The 18,138-nt window shown below is 36.4% G+C and overlaps 1 protein-coding gene across 1 annotated transcript in view; it reads right to left on the bottom strand.

The window, feature by feature from the left end:
• The window catches only part of LOC134660819 (proton-coupled amino acid transporter-like protein CG1139), a 47,942-nt gene that overhangs the window by 2,760 nt on the left and 27,044 nt on the right, over positions 1-18,138 (bottom strand). Inside the window, exons 2-4 of the mRNA XM_063516630.1 lie at positions 9,164-9,243; positions 6,069-6,206; positions 1,197-1,469 (exon numbers count right to left, since the gene is read on the bottom strand). Coding sequence (XP_063372700.1) covers positions 1,197-1,469; positions 6,069-6,206; positions 9,164-9,243 — 491 coding nt within the window. The remainder of the gene's footprint in view (positions 1-1,196; positions 1,470-6,068; positions 6,207-9,163; positions 9,244-18,138) is intronic.

Genomic DNA, 18,138 nt, shown 5'->3' with positions numbered 1-18,138 from the left:
ACTGCTAATTTTTAAGCAACACTAACATAATTATGACAAATTCTATAGGGTAGGTAATGGTTCCGCAGTCACCTAGGTTTGACTGTCCGTCTAAGTGTGTGTAATTACATGAACTAACCCCCTTCTCCGTTCTGCCACCGTGGGACTACTTAGACGCGGCCTTGCATTTTTGCCCTTACCTACTTCGTTACCCAGCTTTTTATGAGTGGAACTCTTCCTGCAAATCTATTCCCAGCCCACTATAACTTGCTTGGATTGGATCTTTTAAAATCGAGAGTGAATCTTTACTTCTAGACTGCATCGGCACTTACCATCAGGTGAGATTGTGGTCAAGTGCTTAATACATTATTTTTCAATAAAAAATCTACCTACTAATAGTACATACCTTCAAAACAGCTTGTACCTAATAGGCACATACCATCAAAAAAGGTACTGTTTGAGCAGTAGACGGAGAATCAAGGTGAAGACAATGAAAGTGACAGTTATATATGTTACTACGGAACCCTTAAAATTAATCATTGATAAAACATTCATATATTTATTATCCTTAAAAATAAAAGGGTTTATTTGGTATGTATTGAATAGGCCGTGGTTATTCTAAAGGAGTGTTAGTCATGGGCGACTTAGTTTAAACTGCTTGTATTTTAATCCGATTACGTACGCGTGATGCAACGTGGTTTTCCACGGAAAAAATACCACTCAACCTAAATAGTTGTAGTGCCAGCAAACAGAATTCAGGGACATATTGATAAACGATAAGCGGAATTAAGTATGTTGAAGTGTTTTCATCTATGGACTCTTTAAACTGGTTTCAACTGTTATACAAATTATGAAATTACTCATTACTAAATGCGCCTACTGAATGATTATCAATAGAGTAGGCCAGGTTTAATGAGTGCAATTTCGACCAACTAATAATACAGTCAGCAGCAGAAATAGCTAAGCGGGTGAGATACTGAAAATTCACACTCTTAATAGTATTTATTCCGTTCATTTAGAAACACCGCCTGATTATTTAGCAACTTTTGTTTCTTACTCTACCTACCTATATTTCAAGATCAAATGAAAACCTAAGTCGATATGAACAATATCTTAGTATATTTTAGAGCGCCTGTTTGAAACCGGAGCCTGCTATAGTTACCTACGTTATCATTGGGGCAGTTCATGGGAGTTTAAAAGTAGGTTAAAGTACTTACGCAGCATATGGCGCGCACGCTTTGCACCAATCGGGCCCCTCAGAGAGCGCGGCCTCGGCGGCGGCGGTGTATGTGAGCGAGGGCTGCTTGCGCCGTTTGCACAACACGTAGCAGGAGTCTATGAGCACGTGGATGCAGTAGGTGCACAGCACGCCGATCACCACGGTGCCGATGGCGCCCACCACGTAGCCAGAGTTGGCGAACGCGCGCGGCATCGCCAGGATACCCGTGCCCAGGCTACCTTTCATGAGATGGAGGAGCGTTTCGGTGTTCCTATGCAAGACACAAGTTAGTTAATCGTTAATAGATATAAATACAAAGCAATATTTACATATATGGGGATAATCTTAAACAGGCCTACTGCCGTATTCGAACTTCAAGATATTCACAAGAGACGACACGTACTAGGTCCATTCTAGATACGTTATAGTTTAGATTTTAACTATGTACTTCTCTTTTGTAGCGCAATTCGGACAACCAATGTCACTTTTACGTTAGATAGTGTTAGATATCTATTAGATGTGAATTGGATCTCTAAGTCATATCTTGTGGAAACCGTTCAAGAGTATCTCCAGAATCGCGGATATGTCAAATTTGACAGGTTAGATCTTAACCATATCGTTATCGTATCTTGGTGATGTCTAAAAGATATCTAACAGATGTCTATTTCAAAATCCGAATCGGGCCCTTAGAGTGCTTGAGGAAAGGAGTGAACGGATTTAATAAACGATAAATGCATGAAATGGAATCGCAAGCGTCCAGCTTAAGTAACCGGTATCATATACCTCTTTTGGCCATTATCGGGTTATAAAAAAAACTTACGTCTTTAAACATGTGGTTTTTACATTTGTGTGGTAAAATTATTGCACAGATATTATCTCTATCCTTATAATTTACATAAAATAAATGTCGTTAGGTCGGTATGTAGAAAATCATGTAACTTAAATCTGGTTAACTTGTTATTCCCCTCACACTGGTTTACCGAGGCAAAAAGCATAATGAAGGTTTTCCTCAACGATCACTAGGTTTTGGCGAGGCGGCCCTGTGGCTCGTTTCTTCCGACTTAGATATCTATTAATATGTACCTAGTTCCTGATGCCTTGTCATGATTATATTGTACTAGAAAGCATTTTTACTGAGACCGCTATACGCGTGACCGAACTTCCAACAACACACAAGTTCCCATAACAATTAGCCATTGGAATTGGAATTTTAAAATGATGGGCACCTTTGCGTAGGGAAGCCCGGGACGGGTTTTAGTAGGTAGTTATTTTTTATATTTTTAGTTTGTATTTATATTTAAGTTTCTAAATTGTTTAGTTTGTGGTGCAATAAAGAATATTATTTTAAAATTGACGATGACCAAGAAATGCTAAATATTGTTTTGTAAGCAGGGAGAATTAAAACACAATTACCTATAGGTGACTGTGTGACTTGTGATTTTAACTGAAATAGATACCATACACTAAAGAAAAAGCGACCAAGTTATTAAAAATCCATAAAATAATTTGATTTGTTCCCATTTCATGTTTGACGATCCTTTTGTGAAATTCTTAATTTTGTGTTAAATTTGATTTGTATAATAATCCAATATTATTATGGAATAATAACATCAATAAATTGCTCTGATAATTAGCTTAAGATAATATATATGTTACGATTCATAAGTGCTCGTTGCTAGGCCTACATGAATAAAGGATAATTTTGAACTTGAACTTGAACAATTTTCGTCGAAAGTATTTATTAAGCTTTATTTTCTTGAATTTAGGGTTCCGTACCAAAAAGGTACAAAAGGAACCCCCATGGTGCGACTCTGTCCGTCTGTCCGTCCGTCTGGCTGTCACATCGCTATTTATATAGCATATATATTAGACAAAATGGCTGTAAACCTAGGCAGACAAGAATAAAGGAACCTTTGCCCTCCTCTTTTTTCTTTTGAGCAATTTCAGAAGATGCTCTTAGTTTAACCAAAAATGTACCTATCTGTCAAACATACCTATTTATACCCTTTTCGCATAAAATACCGAAATAATATTGCGGATACCGGGTACCATTGAAGAAATGTACCTACCTATCATGTCAACGTTAGAATTTTCCACAGTTTAATGCCCACAGACAGTCTATAGAATAGGGAAACAAAACGTAATGTTTAATTCATGAGACGTTTATCATATAAAACTGTGCATGTACCTAATAATATTGACGTATAGAAATAGTTACGGCGACTACGCTCCCAAGGTATGAAAACATTTAACAGTTTAGGTATGTATGTATGTATGTAGTAGTATATTAGGAATACCTATTAGGTAACTTAAGATGTACCCAAGTATAAGTATAGTAGTTAAATTCAGTTATGCACCGTATATCTGGGTATGTACTATATGTATAGTTATACTCTGTAATTATAATAGGTGCAAAGGTGCAGTGCTATTATTGCTAACGGTTTGAACCAGTTTTAAATTTTGGTTTTAATGGCTCGGCATTTAACATAACTAGCATTGCGTGTGCTCCTTAGAAATATAAGTGTAATAATTTTACTCAAGGTGAAGTATAGCAGAATAGCAGAAAGGTATTGTAGTAACGAGTGATTTTGAAAGGTATTTGTATTTCCATAACAAAACGCTTGCACTATATTGTGCACGGCCTGACACCATACGCGGTGAAGACATCCTTAAGGTAACGGCGCAGATTATACGTGAGCAATACTGAAAGTTTCTATAATTAACCACAGAGATCATGCACGCAGTGAAAAGAAAAGCTTTATTGTTTGGTACAATTTATTTGGTTGCGATTGGTATTTTAGGAATACTGGCAGTTAGAAAATTGTATGTCAAGATGATGTCAAGCGTTTTTTTTTATAATTTTAATCGGAGTAATTTTTCATGTTAGGATTTTTCTACGACTTTCAAAATGCCCTTAAAGTTTATTTTTTTATTTGGCAGACTAAAATGACATTTCATAGTATGAACATCATGTGTCATTTCATACTATGAAATGTCATTTTAGTCTACCGAATAAAAAAATAGACTTTAGTTGACAACAAAGGTAATGGCAGCTGGCGCTGCGTTAGTGGGTGGACGTAAGGCAACCACTGTACCAGGCTTCGAGCATGATCTTATAATAAAGCTCATTTCTCGTGCAATGCGACTGATTGTAGTAGGTTTTATGAATTTAGTAGCTTTCGTATTCGCCAAGGTCGTGGTGCGGTGCGGTAGTTTGTTACGGCTTTAAAATCGCAGTTGTGTGCTAAGTGATAAGCCCCCGCCACTAGGGCTTGCAATTCGAATATTCGAATTTGTCGAATATTCGACCTGTTTTGATATTCGAATATTCGGCCGCTCAGGCTTCGAATATTCGAATATTTTTTATTACTATAAAAAATATATTTCATCCGCTGTTGTTACAGTTTCTGTGTGTTTTCCGGGTATTTACAGTGAATGAGGAACGGTAGGTACCCAAATACGAAGGAAATCATTTTTTTTACTGTATTCCTCATTATAGATTTCGTGAATACAGTGAAACCTAACCTAACTCAATTTGAAAGAAAACGAAATCAAAAAGTATGTTATTTTTAAGGTGCGTAAGTTTTAAGTTAAAGGGTCATTCTGTTTATTCAGTACAAGCGTACGTTAAGCGAATTTTTGAAGTCTAAACCTTTCCACTTATCGCAATTCTCAAATTTGATCATACCAAACCTGCCCAACTATTCAAACCATGCACCTTTAAGCTGACGAATAATCCACCCAGTAGTCAACTAACTTTTTCCCTTAAATATTCCAATATTATATAATTAGTCGACCATTAGGAATAAAAACTTACCAAAACTAATAAAGTCAATAAAGATTCAAAATACAATGGAATTAAAGGCCTTTTTACAGGCCTCTGAGCGACTACAAGTTAATTTAAATCGGAAAATAATTACCTACTAAAAAAAAATATCTTACATACCTAGGTATTTGGATGGTTAAAGTTAGATTATTTCACGCAACGACGCATTTATAATATAGCTGGTCAACCAAATGTTGTCAGTAAAAAAAGGCGCGAAATTCAAATTTTCTATGGGACGATATCCCTTCGCGCCTACATTTTTCAAATATGCCGCCTTTTTCTACTGTCAAGATCTGGTTGACCAAGTATAAAAGTTTTATCTAGAAATATTGAATACTTCTAGTTTTGGCGTTTAACTTGTTTTTATAAATGTGGGCATCTCATAGTAGGATGATAAAATCAAGTCATTTAAGTGGATTTCTGCAAAATATCATTAGTTTTAGCAATATGTGAAAAAAGCTTTTGAATAAAACGATAATAAACCGATTTCACGTTCCTTTTCTTATTTTTTATAATATTCGAATAATTATTCGAATATTCGAATATGTCGTCAGAAAAAGTCGAATATTCGAATACCTGAAAGTTTCGAATATTTGCAATCCCTACCCGCCACACTCGTGTGTGTGGAGTGTGGAGGGGGCAATAAGTACATATACAAAGTTACATAAATCGCATAATATCAGCAGATTCAGACAACATCTAGATGAGTCAAGTCATAAAAAATCCTACGTGTTTTTATACACACGTCAGAAAAAATATGAATCTAAATAAGTAAATCAAAATTTTTATACATAATCTGCGTGAGGAAAAATGGGCCGTGTACGTAGTTAGTTTACAAGTTGATCCCATCTTACAGAAATGTTTGTACCTACGCATTGTCAGAAAGAGTTCAGAAAAGCGATTACTTTTAAAACAAAATCCTGCAAGTCAACCACAAGTTTTTGAGACTAAAGGAACTTTCAGTTTTACCTCGTAGCGAGAGTGACCAGGTTATATACAAGTTAAGTACATAATATATGTACAAAAGAGTAGGTACAAACTCACGTGGTAGGATGGTCGACCACTCTGTTGTCGTACGGCTCGTACTCTTCCACGTCTTGCATGTTCTTCTCTTTCATATTGACCAGGAAGATCCCCTTGTCGTTTCCGCGCTTTTTCTTGTCATCCTTGACCGGTGATAAGCTGTACATGCAAATAATACATTGGTATTAAACAACAGTAAATTGTAGTATGATTTTTATTATTTGTGAGAATCTAGGTAGGTACCTACATACATACTTACACCGTCTTAGTCACATAGGTATGGTTGGGTACTTATTTTTACTTTAAATATTAACTCGTTTAACGTAATTACCTACTTAAACTAATTTAAGAGTCCCGTCAAACTAACTTTGCACCTACTTGAACCCAACAAAGTATGGGAGTGTCATTATAAACGTCATATTTTGCAGAGTTAGCTTAGTCCGATTCTAGAATTGTTTTACTTTACAGAAGTTTGCATAATTTCGTCTTAAGAGGCCGGTATCGGTTTTAGTCGCAAAAATGTAAAATTGATAGATTGAGTCGATGAAATTGTCCACCTTTTGTTACGTAATAGAAACAACAAGTACTGGTATCTATTAGCACATCTTCTTATCTTGCATTTGTACAGACCATTTTTTTGAAAACTGACTCACTAAATTAGTAATGATTTTTTTTCTGATGGACGTTTAGGTAAACGCGCGTAAAGCACTGATTTAGTCGATCTTATTTGTAAATTTCGTAAAGTTTGGACTGCTAAAAATGGTAATTTTGTATTACACATTTCCTGTACTCCAACTTGCATAGACTACATTTTTGTTATATGATATTGATCAAGAGTAAATGAAAGTTAGACGAAATCAATTTTCACCAGAAATTACTTCAAAATAAGTGAACATTTTTCGTGAAAATCGACTTAATTTCAACGTAATTTTGATATTTAAACAATCTACAACATTTCCTGAAACTGTTCTTATACATCATTTTTTATAATTTATAACTATAATTTTTTGATGAATTTTTAAAAACTGCCCCTTCTCGTCATATATTGCCGGTGACGCACGCTCGGGACCTTATTATTAAAAGGCAAGATGAGAAGACGTGTTAATAGAAACCAATACTTGTTATTTAGATATTACGTAACAAAAGGAGTACAATTTCAACGACTAAATCTATCAATTTTACATTTTGGCTCTAAAATCGTTAACGGAGCCTTAAGGTAGACGTAGAGTGCTCGTCACTGTCCCGTACCTACTTGCCATCTTTAAACTTGTCATTGTGAATAGATGACAGCAGGGTGTCATCTATTGAGCACGTCGAACACAAGGATGTTTACCTTACTAAGTGTTAACATTTAATATTTGGATCACATAGCAGTGTTCAAATTGACCTAAAGCGGACAGTCGCTAATATTTTAATGAAGTTGGCAAGCGCTCCAGACGGAACATATGGGTACCTAAATGAAGTAATTAAATGTATTTATTCTCACAATTGCATGGCAGTTGAGATCTAAAGACAGTGAAAGAAGTAGGTAACCTTAAATAAGTTAGCGCTTGGCAGCATTCATATTTATCCATTCATTACAAGTAGGTGGGTACAATAAAAACGAAAGATCTGATTGATGACCTGATTACCGCTAAATGTAATTTGCTGATTAATTGTAGGCACACCACTCTCACCTGGCCATTGCTTGATAGCAATAAAAATATATTTTAAATTTACATGTCAATCACCCCTTCATTTCACTATTTTAATATGTATTACACTGGATCTAGATATACCTAGTACAGAACACTGCTATTTGTAAAAAATATACATATGTATTTTAAAGTTAAATATTGTAATTATATAAGCGATGTTTAAAGTGAAAAGGATCGAGTGCGCGTGCAGGTAGCATGATTCGAGTTCGTTTCGCGGAGTTTGTTTGCTAGGATACGCCGGCCGTTATAGTGCACTGTGTAGGTCTGTATTGATTTATACGGTTACAGCTCAGCTGTTGTTGCGACTCTAACCTACTCCAGTCTCGTGGCTCAACAATTATTACGTCAGGGCAAGTCGGGCCATAGAACACACTGTGTTAATGTATGTAGGTACCTACTAATTGTTATAAATAGGCTTGTTTAATTGTCAAAGGTTTTTGTTGATGATGGATTATGAAGAGTCCGCAGAAAGCTCGTTTCTCCATACAAACGTAGTTACGCTCTCATTTTAAAACGACTAGCTAAATTGCTTATGAGCAATGCTCGTCGTTATGCTATGGGATAAGGTAGCTAAATATAATTGTCGGCCTGTAATTACTTTATGTAGATTCAGATACCATAGTTTAAAAAATACAGGGAATTTAAGTTATTCATACAAAACTTGTTTTGCTCTATTTCGCTTGATTTAGGTATAGCTAGGTAGGCTGGAGATCATGTTTATTTATGTTTCAAAATATTGAACACTACTTACATAGCGTCATATTGTTGTATCATATTTTCTTAGTTGACGTATACCTAGTAATTAGGAATATACCTATTTGGGTAGGTATTACCTACAGGTACCGTCACATTTTTTTGGCACGTAATAACTAGATATTGTGCTCAAACTTTGCCTTGAATACCTACAAAAAATATTACACGTACAATTACGAAGTAGATTGCATGGGTATTTATATATATCTGTTCATCCGTCTTAATGTTCAAAAACTATGGTTCATTGACGCGTGTAGTTGATTCTGTTTTCGTGACTCAGCGGTAGTAGCAATAATAAAAAATGTATACAATGGGTTGTTAAAGGTGGCATCGGCAGACGACGGGCATGACCATGGCCAGATTCTAAAGGTGTTACGCGAACATCGCGTAGGACCGTAGATAGGTACTCGCATAGTAGGTACACATAATAATAGGTACCTACTTATAATGTCGTAGAGTTTTGAATTACCTGTAGGGGCTGTAGGCCCTAATTTATTTACCTAGGTAGGTACATTCAAAGCGTGGATTTTTGAACTGATCTGTCATAATTTAGTGAACCGTGCCGGTAGCCCGCTAGGTGAGGAAAGGACTCTCACTCTCATTATGCAAAATGTGAGGTGCAAATACAAATTGGACAGGTGGAATCCAATCTAAGTACATATATACCTTTGTGGAAGGAAGTCGTCCGGCTCGAAGGACGGGTTGACCATGGGGCCGCTCGACCGCCGCGCCCATTCTTCTGCTTCCTGCAACATACAAATAAAACATTAAGTACCTAATGCATCAATTTAGTACCTACAGGGTGACATTTGAGTCGTGATCAGTAATATGTTTTTCTAACTCCATAAACAACGCGCAATTTAATGCCCCTACTCTTACTAAAATCAGACAACATTTTTTTTTATTTTTTTGTTTATTTTTTGTCATTTATTTTACTTTTAGAAGTGGCAATGTGGTATTTAAACAGCTTTGTAAGATATTTCAAATGAAATATTGATGTCAATGCAATGACAGTTCCGATTCAAAGAGGCGATTCAATTTACTAATTTAAATATCTTAATAAGCCGTTGTAATATCCTAAATCCACTTATAAAAGTAAAATAAATGACAAAAAATAAACAAAAAATAAAAAAAATCTTGTCTGATTTTAGTAAGAGTAGGGGCATTAAATTGCTCGTTGTTTATGGAGTTAGAAAAACATATTACTGATCACGACTCAAATGTCACCCTGTATAATTACGTACTTAGAACATAGATTAGAAGAGAGTCAAACCGGTTGGACTGCAAACAGGCCCTCGTTCACACTCGGAAAACATGCCTTATTACCTATTCCTACGGATTCCTATTAATTCCTACGAATTGAATTAAAGGTGGGGTGCCAACTATTGGAATTAGGATGACAAAGACTGAGATGTTTACCATAATACTTATGTGATTGTTTGTTCGTAGCAATCATAGCATAGATCGTGTCCATCAAAGCTGCCAAAGCTGGTAAATATACACAATGACACATAGGTATCACATACATCGTGATCGTGATCGATATATGAAACTGAAAATTAGCTTTGAAATATACATGACTCATGTTGCCTAAAATGTCGCATTATAAATGTACACTCTGTAATCGTATGAAAGCATGAAGTCAAATATTTCACATGTTTTCCGTGTTTACTCATCTTGAACCTGCCCCAATTCATTGAGGTGTAGATTGGTGTAAGATGCTAGTTATGCGTTACCAATTTGTCATTAGGTCACATCCTGGCAACGTGGTAGGTAGGTAGGTACATATAAATATTACCTATATTTACAAAATATACAACCGATATGGCATATGACCTATCCTAAGATGGTCACTTAGTTAGCGACCGCGGGCGACGGGGGCGGTATGAAATTGTGCCTAATTAAGAGTGATCGAAATAGGATACCAGTGGGCTTCCGCTTAAGATCTTCCAAATCGCATAGATGATGTACCTTTGATATATAATAGACTATTAAAATGCTGTCATTTCAAATGATAGGTACAATGTATTGTCATGTATTGTTAATGATACCGTTATTCCACCTACACCGGGGAACTTAAATGTCAATAGTCGAGAACATCATTGTGTTATTTTATTAATGTTATAATTTTTGGATCTGGGTAAGTAACTGTTGATTGTTCTCAAATTATGTCAATGCCTTTTGATTAACATGGTTACTGTATGTATGTAGGTATATTAAAATATGTGACGTTATCGATGAAAAAGGACCTTATTGTCGATGGCGCTTACGCCATTATTAATTATTAACGATGCTCCGAGATAAATACAATGCCGCTCGACGCTGTGCGACGTAAGCGCCATCGACAATGAGGTCCCTTTTCATAGATAATGCCCCATATCACAATTGACACTTCATTTTACATCACTTCATCGGAACATCTGAATCTGAAATGGAAGAGAAACATTGCTATGTTTGGTTTATTCGTATGTACGTACTATTTACTGTGTACGTATATTAATAGTCTCAAGGCCTAATATTGAAGGTTGCAATTAGAGTTCGGAGATAGTGAAACACACGTGTGATACGTTAACTAGTAATTTATTGACTGAAGCTTTTCATCCATCGCGGGCGCAGCCGCGGTTATATTAAGTTACATATAGGTAAAATAGGTAGCTATCAATTCATGTGTGCCTTCATCGTATGACTCTATGTACCTAAATAAGTAAGTAGTTAAAGTTATTTCAATAATTAGATTACATGAAACTTAGAGTAAATTAAATTACTTAATTAAATATCATAGTAAATGTTAGAATAAGGACACTTAGGTACTACTCTTTTAATTAGCTCACACGTAACGTGTTTCGGTACACAGGTGTTTTAAAAATTGTATCTTTATTGTCTTGTAAAATGACACATGTAACATGTAAGTAGACCGGTAGTACCGATAGGAGAGGCCGCCGGGCGACGGTGTGAACCGCATCCCCTTTGATCTAAACTTAGCAAAATACTCCTCGGCCTCAATTTTCCGCCCGTCTGTAAGCGTAACCACCGGCATCCTGCGATGATTTGCGGGATTAGATCCTGTTAAAGGTTAGACGCGGCAGCAACTTATATTATACTTCCTAGGTATCTAGTTGTATCCGCGACTCCATCTGCGTGGAATTCCATCCGGTTAATGTCCTGTCTCTCACGTTACGTTAGAGACAAATTTTAAAAATAAGTAGTGTATTCCACCCCCGAGGCTAGCTTACGAGAGTTATGAGTACTTAATGGAAAACTTAGTTTAGCCAATAGCTCAAACTTCTAACTACTAGACCAGTCCGGGGCCGGGCCGCAGCTTCCGGCGCTTCGTCTTCTATGGAAAGCACCACGTGATCACCGATAGAAAATGACGTCGAACGCCTCGGCCCGGGTCCAGCCCGGTCTAGCGTGTCAGTGACATTTAGAATCGTATTAAAACATTTAAAACTAACATCACATCAATCAACCACGGTAACCAAGTACCAATGACACTTGTTATACGTGAGCTTCCCCTTAAATGTGTGTCAAACCTACCCGTGTACACAAATTATATTTACTTTACTCTTTGGGGGAAGTATAGTTAATTATTAATGTGTCGGCTTCTTTACTTTATCAACGAATCTATGATGGCAATATTTAAGTTCGCGATTGCGGTAAAGGGTATGCAGATGTCTCAATTATAGCCTATCATCGTATATAAGTGAGTTCACTTTGGCAATTGAGCACAGTGGCGTCGGCTGGTTTCGTGTAGGTCAGCGATCTGAGATTACCTCCGGCCATTCAACATATCCAATATAGGAAATATAAATAACGTCATGCAGCTTGTGCTCATTATTATCGTGAAGCCGGTATAACACCAGATTTTATTTGACCCAACATTTACTTACTTCCTTAGTAGGTATTCGTAAACGAAATGCGATGCGATGTGATGCTGCCAGGTAGGTAATACGGAACCACTATAAATATATATTAGGTACTCGTATGAATTTAAAATTGCGGATATATTCGTGGGTTCTTTACGTTTTGTGCGTACTACCTACAGAAAGTTTTGTGTTTGACCCTAGCCATAATTTGCGAGGCCAGGTGTAGGTTGGGCATATTTAACAACTTTTACTGATCTATATTATTCCGTCTGTCTGTAAAGATCATTTGTCTCGGGAACGCGTGGAGGTATCGAGTTGAAACTAAAACCACATATCTACACACATCACGTCTACACTCTACAGTCCCTTGAAGCTGTAAAAAAAAAAACAAATATCTAAGTTAACGTAAAAAAAAGGGCCGTTTACGCCGCAAAAACGTATATTTCGAAACTCTCAAGGGAATCAAAATTTATAGGGTACTTCCCGTATACCTAGAACTATGAAATATCGTCTTACACTTACAAGTACGAGTACCTATACCTACAGAGAAAAATCCCAAAACTATTGTAAACAAAAAACAATATAAGTAAAATTTGTACGGAACCCTCGGTGGGCGAATCCGATTCGCACTTGTGCGGTTTTTTTAAATAATAATGGTGTTCCTCACAATCTATTTTCCCTTACATTACTTACCTATTTGGATTCCATATTTATTGTGTTTGGGATTTAATTTGGATTAAAACACTCGGATAGCAACGTAACGGACATGTATTTCACGGCAAACTGACATTTGACATATTTTTACGAGCTACCTACATTTACCAAAATACTACAATATTATATATTATTATTATAGGGAAAAGCGTCTAACCTACACACCCAACTTTATTCTCAATATGGATACGACAAAGTACAGTTGCAATAGTTGCATAGGTATACGAGTCATCTATAATGGCTTATCGTCAACATACTGGTAGAAATTAGATGTGTGTCTTCTTCGTTAACCTAGTCTAACAAACGTCGCGGCTGGTCGCGGTCACTGTATCACAGCGTGCTTGGATCGGTAACGTCCATAATTATAGCTGTCGTTTTCTTGGCACGGATTTATTTACTATTGCGGACAGTCGGACACTGGTATAATCACCTATTAGATATTACATTTATTCGCCTTCGCGCCGACGGCACTTGTACAAATAATTCAATTAAGTTACATCAGTCGAACTAATGTACCTCACATTGAAATAGTTTTAATAAGGTCGTGTCGTACCCAATTCCTTAACTAACGAAGCATTCATTTGTGTTCTGTCCATCTGACTGTCAACAGGCTGTTCGTCGTGAAAAGTCGTTGAAATTTTCACAAACTTTATGTGTGGGTTTCCAGAAATAAGTGTAGATTTAGGTACTTTATTTTTGAAAACTTTTGGGTTATGTATTCCGACTCAGAATCTCGAGGGTTAACGATTGATTGACGCAAAAAAATTGTCCCCAGTTTTTCATACAAGTTTTGGGTATCACTGTCTTTTTTGCCTACGTTTTGGTGCCCCCCTAGACGTGGTGCCCTAAGCACGTGCTTGTTTTGCTTAGGGTCACTTGCACCATCCCACTGACCCGGGGTTAAGCGGTTAAACCGTTAATCCAGTGTCCAATTGTACTGGTAACCATGGTTACTCCAGGTTTAACTGGTTAACCCCGGGTTGGTGGAATGGTGCAAGTCGCGCTTATGGGTTAATCCAGCACTGGTGTCAGTTTTGTGACGGTCGGTCCATACAAAATGTATGGAAAATTTATTGTGTCACAAAAGTGTAATTTTTTTTCGCACACTTTTTTAATATTTAGATATCCCTCGTGATTCTGAGTAGAAATAACCCAAAACGTTTTTTGGTTTTTCGAAAAACGTCAATAGTAGGTAGGTAGGTCTTTTATTGCTAAATATAGACAATCAAAACATAAAAAAATAATAAGGTATAACAAACGCAATTTTTCCACATTTTTTATTTTAAATAGGTACCTATCTATGTACGTACCTACAGATGTAATGCATATTAATTATTTTCCATCGTATTTTCACGGAAACGTACGTAAACGTGTCTTGCTATTTCAGTCAGTCTCGGTACAAAAGTACTGAGGTTGACTGATGTAGCACGGCAAATACAAACGTTTCCGAGAAAATACGATGGAAACCATTTTATGCTTTATCTGTAATTCTGTACTGATTTTTTAATTCTCAATATTTTTAGATGCTTCTTACGTTGTACAACTGGCTGCCAAGCGCATAAGGATACGACGGAGAAATCCACTTTAGTGCTAAGCTTTTTGTGCAAACCAGTTTATTCGAGTACGGGTGTCTGGTCAATTGAGGTAACTAAATACTTTATGTTGAAGTTGCTGTAATCCTATGTTGTCAAAGTTATCGTAATCTAGGTATTAACTACATTTTTTTTATTACATATCTGTTAAACTGAATGGCAACTTTATGTTTAAGCAGCCGCAGTGTAAATATGGAGCTCTATTGGTTTAATCGTTATATCTCAAACCTATTCAGAGTCATTGAGGATTAATATAGGGCTCATTGTTACCAGTAAAAAATTAGCAACAGTCCAATAGTGCAAGTTGTAATAGTAAAAGTCCCATCATAAAACCGTTCATGCGTAACTCATTGGGACGACAACATAATCGTTCTTTTTTTTATGGCGTTAGTATTGAATATCACATAGACTATTTATTATATTTAAATTAACACTAAATTAAAAGATTTTTTTTTATGGACTGACCGTTTGTCGCAGCATGGATGGGAATTAATTATTCGTAAATAGGTACAATTGGCGAAGTAACTATTCAGATCAGATTAAAATTTAAATATTGGATTGAGATACCTAGGTAAGTAAGGGCGTTTTGACACCTAATTTTTATATAGATTAAGATTATACATATATTTATGGTTGTTATAGCTCCGGTTGCTGGGTCATATTATTACATTTTTCTAAAGCATATTAAGAACAAGTAATAAGAACTTATTTGATGAGTCCGAGTGTTAAACAAGGCACTGTACGCTGATAAAGTATGCTGCCGAATTATAATAATCTTCGTGTTTACCTACAGATGGCTAATGCGTATTTAATGAGTTTTACGCATTTACGACGACCGTAAATATTAAATACCGGCATGGTATTATAATTTTCTGTGATTTTCCAAACAACTGTACGCAACAAATGCGTAGTGACGGCTGTAGCTCTTGTAACCGATTGTCTCTGAATGAGGAAGGTGCATATTTGCGTAAGGTTTTTTGTATTGAGTAATTATGTTGTTTAACTTGCTATAAATGCTTGGTGAAAATTGCACAGGTACTTAATTACTTGTGTAGGTATTTATCAAAATTATTGATGTAACAGGTAGGTACACAATAACTTGATAAAGTGTCATTCAATAGAACTTGCCAACTATGTAATCAAAAGTTACTAGTAAATTGACATTCAGTGTCAATTTTAGTATGGCGGTTTGTTTACATAGTTAGCAAGTTCTATGACAGTTTAGTTATTATGTTAGGTCGGAATGCCGTGAACTGAGATATATAATTGCATAAGTCCTCTGCGGCTTTAAGGTTACTTAACAACCGCTGAATTCATAAATTATTTATTATAGGTACCTATAGTCGAGATGCCATTAGTAAATTAATCATTCTTAATACAATTTGTAGGTATGTCGATTAATCGTGATAAAGAACTGCTTCACAATAAAAATGTAAGTAAATATGCAATGCAATGACATGCATGATACAGAGCGCCGATTGATGCACCGCTCGATACTGTTCTCCGTCCACTGATTGAAGCAATTATTGTGCTCGCAGCTCCGCGTCCGGCCATAGCCTAGCCTCCGTTCAAATACCTACCTAGTTTTGTTTACACTAAGTAACTAAATATTTAAAGGATTATTCCGCCGACGTGTTTTTACGAGTAGGTAAAATAAATGCGACGAGTAAGTACCGACGAGATGTGACTCGCAAATTACCACGTATATTTCAAAGTAACAATAAGATATTCATATTAAACGTAAATATTGGCATACTATTCACAGTAAATAACAATGATTTATAACTCAAGATAGGTTATAGGCGTTCCAAAATTGAAGCGCTGAACTTGTGACAAATTGGACAAGTGTCCTTTAGTCGCGGCTGGACAAGTGAGGAATGTGCACGTGCTAACGAGCTCCCGCACACCGAAAGAGAAAGGGTCGACCTTATGTTTAACAACGTGTGTGACAAAGATGGATGGAATGAGAAAATTAATCAAAAATAACAGATTTCTTCATAGGCACAGAAATAAATGTGGAAGTATTTTTTGTGCTCCTCAAGTATGAGTATAACCTATCTATGGTAATGGTAATATCATTGGTAAATAATGAATAACTTGTTTATGTGTAGAAATAACCAAGTGTAGTGTCGGTTAGTTGGTCCACCGAGCGGCCAGCCGTGCCCGCGACAGCATCGGCCGCCGTTGTGGATGCGTCCTAAGGCCGCAGACGACTCAACCAGATATAACCGGATTCTGCCGAGAATAATGAATGACAGCGGGTTCACTAGTTATTTATTAAAACGTCCCCCACAATTATAGTTTTATATCATAATTCATAATAAATTACATGGAAAATTATGCTAACTGTAACTATACATATTTATCCGACGATATTTAGGGTAGGTACCTATGTTTAAAATTGAAAGGCGTTATAATTTGATATTTTTCTATCTAAAAGTTGCCTTGCTAAAAGTTGGAGCTCCCCCAGAAAAATAAAGGGAGGTAACACAATTTTTGAAATAAAGGAACAGGAAAATGTAAATAATTAAGTATGCATCTTCTAGTAGAAGGCTTGAACTCGTGACTCCGGTATACCGCCTACCACTTTTGCCCAGACCTACCCGTCTGCGGTGAATATTTCTAATTTCCAAGGGTACAGTAGGTACTACTTCCAAAAATAGTAGGCTGAAAAGTGTAGTGCAGACCAAAGTATAGTTAAATTATTATTAAATAATGCAATAACTTCTTCTCGACTAAGTTACCCTTGTTACCTACGTACATAATACATATGTATATAGATGCATCATATAGCTGCCAGCGTACGGTGCAGGCTGTGTCGGGGACCCTGCGCCGCTTGTAATTGCAACAACCTAATTTGACCGGTCCGGAATTACGAAAACAATTTTCCGACGACTGGTTTGAGACAGGCCCAAGCACACCCAGCTCGCGGACGTTCTCTCCGCTTTAAGGTTTCTGCGCGATTGCCAAAATATTTAGATGAAAAGCATAGGTACCAACATTTAAACCATCATACAGCAAATTATGCATAATATAGGATCGGGGTATTGAATTATCACGTGACTACTGAGTTAAGTGGCAACAAACTTTTTGAATTAAGTAGGTAGGCAGGCTTATAATCTAATACCTTTAAACGAGCAATTCTTGTTTATTTATATATTTATTTATTTATTTATATATATATTTCGGGGATCTCGGAAACGGCTCTAACGATTTCGATAAAATTTGCTATATGGGGGTTTTCGGGGGCGAAAAATCGATCTAGCTAGGTCTTATCTCTGGGAAAACGCGCATTTTCGAGTTTTTATATGTTTTCCGAGCGAAAGTCGGTCACCCAGATATTAGAATATAAAAGATTATTATTACAGGCTGGGACCTATTCGATTCGACTGGTGTGTAGTCTTATAAATTTTAAAAATTACTTCAGTACGACCATATACATACAGTATACCTGTCACTGACTAGTTTA

The sequence above is a fragment of the Cydia amplana genome, chromosome Z (genome assembly GCF_948474715.1).
Source record: "Cydia amplana chromosome Z, ilCydAmpl1.1, whole genome shotgun sequence".
NCBI lineage: Eukaryota > Metazoa > Arthropoda > Insecta > Lepidoptera > Tortricidae > Cydia > Cydia amplana.
This window is presented reverse-complemented; position numbering and strand designations above follow the sequence as displayed.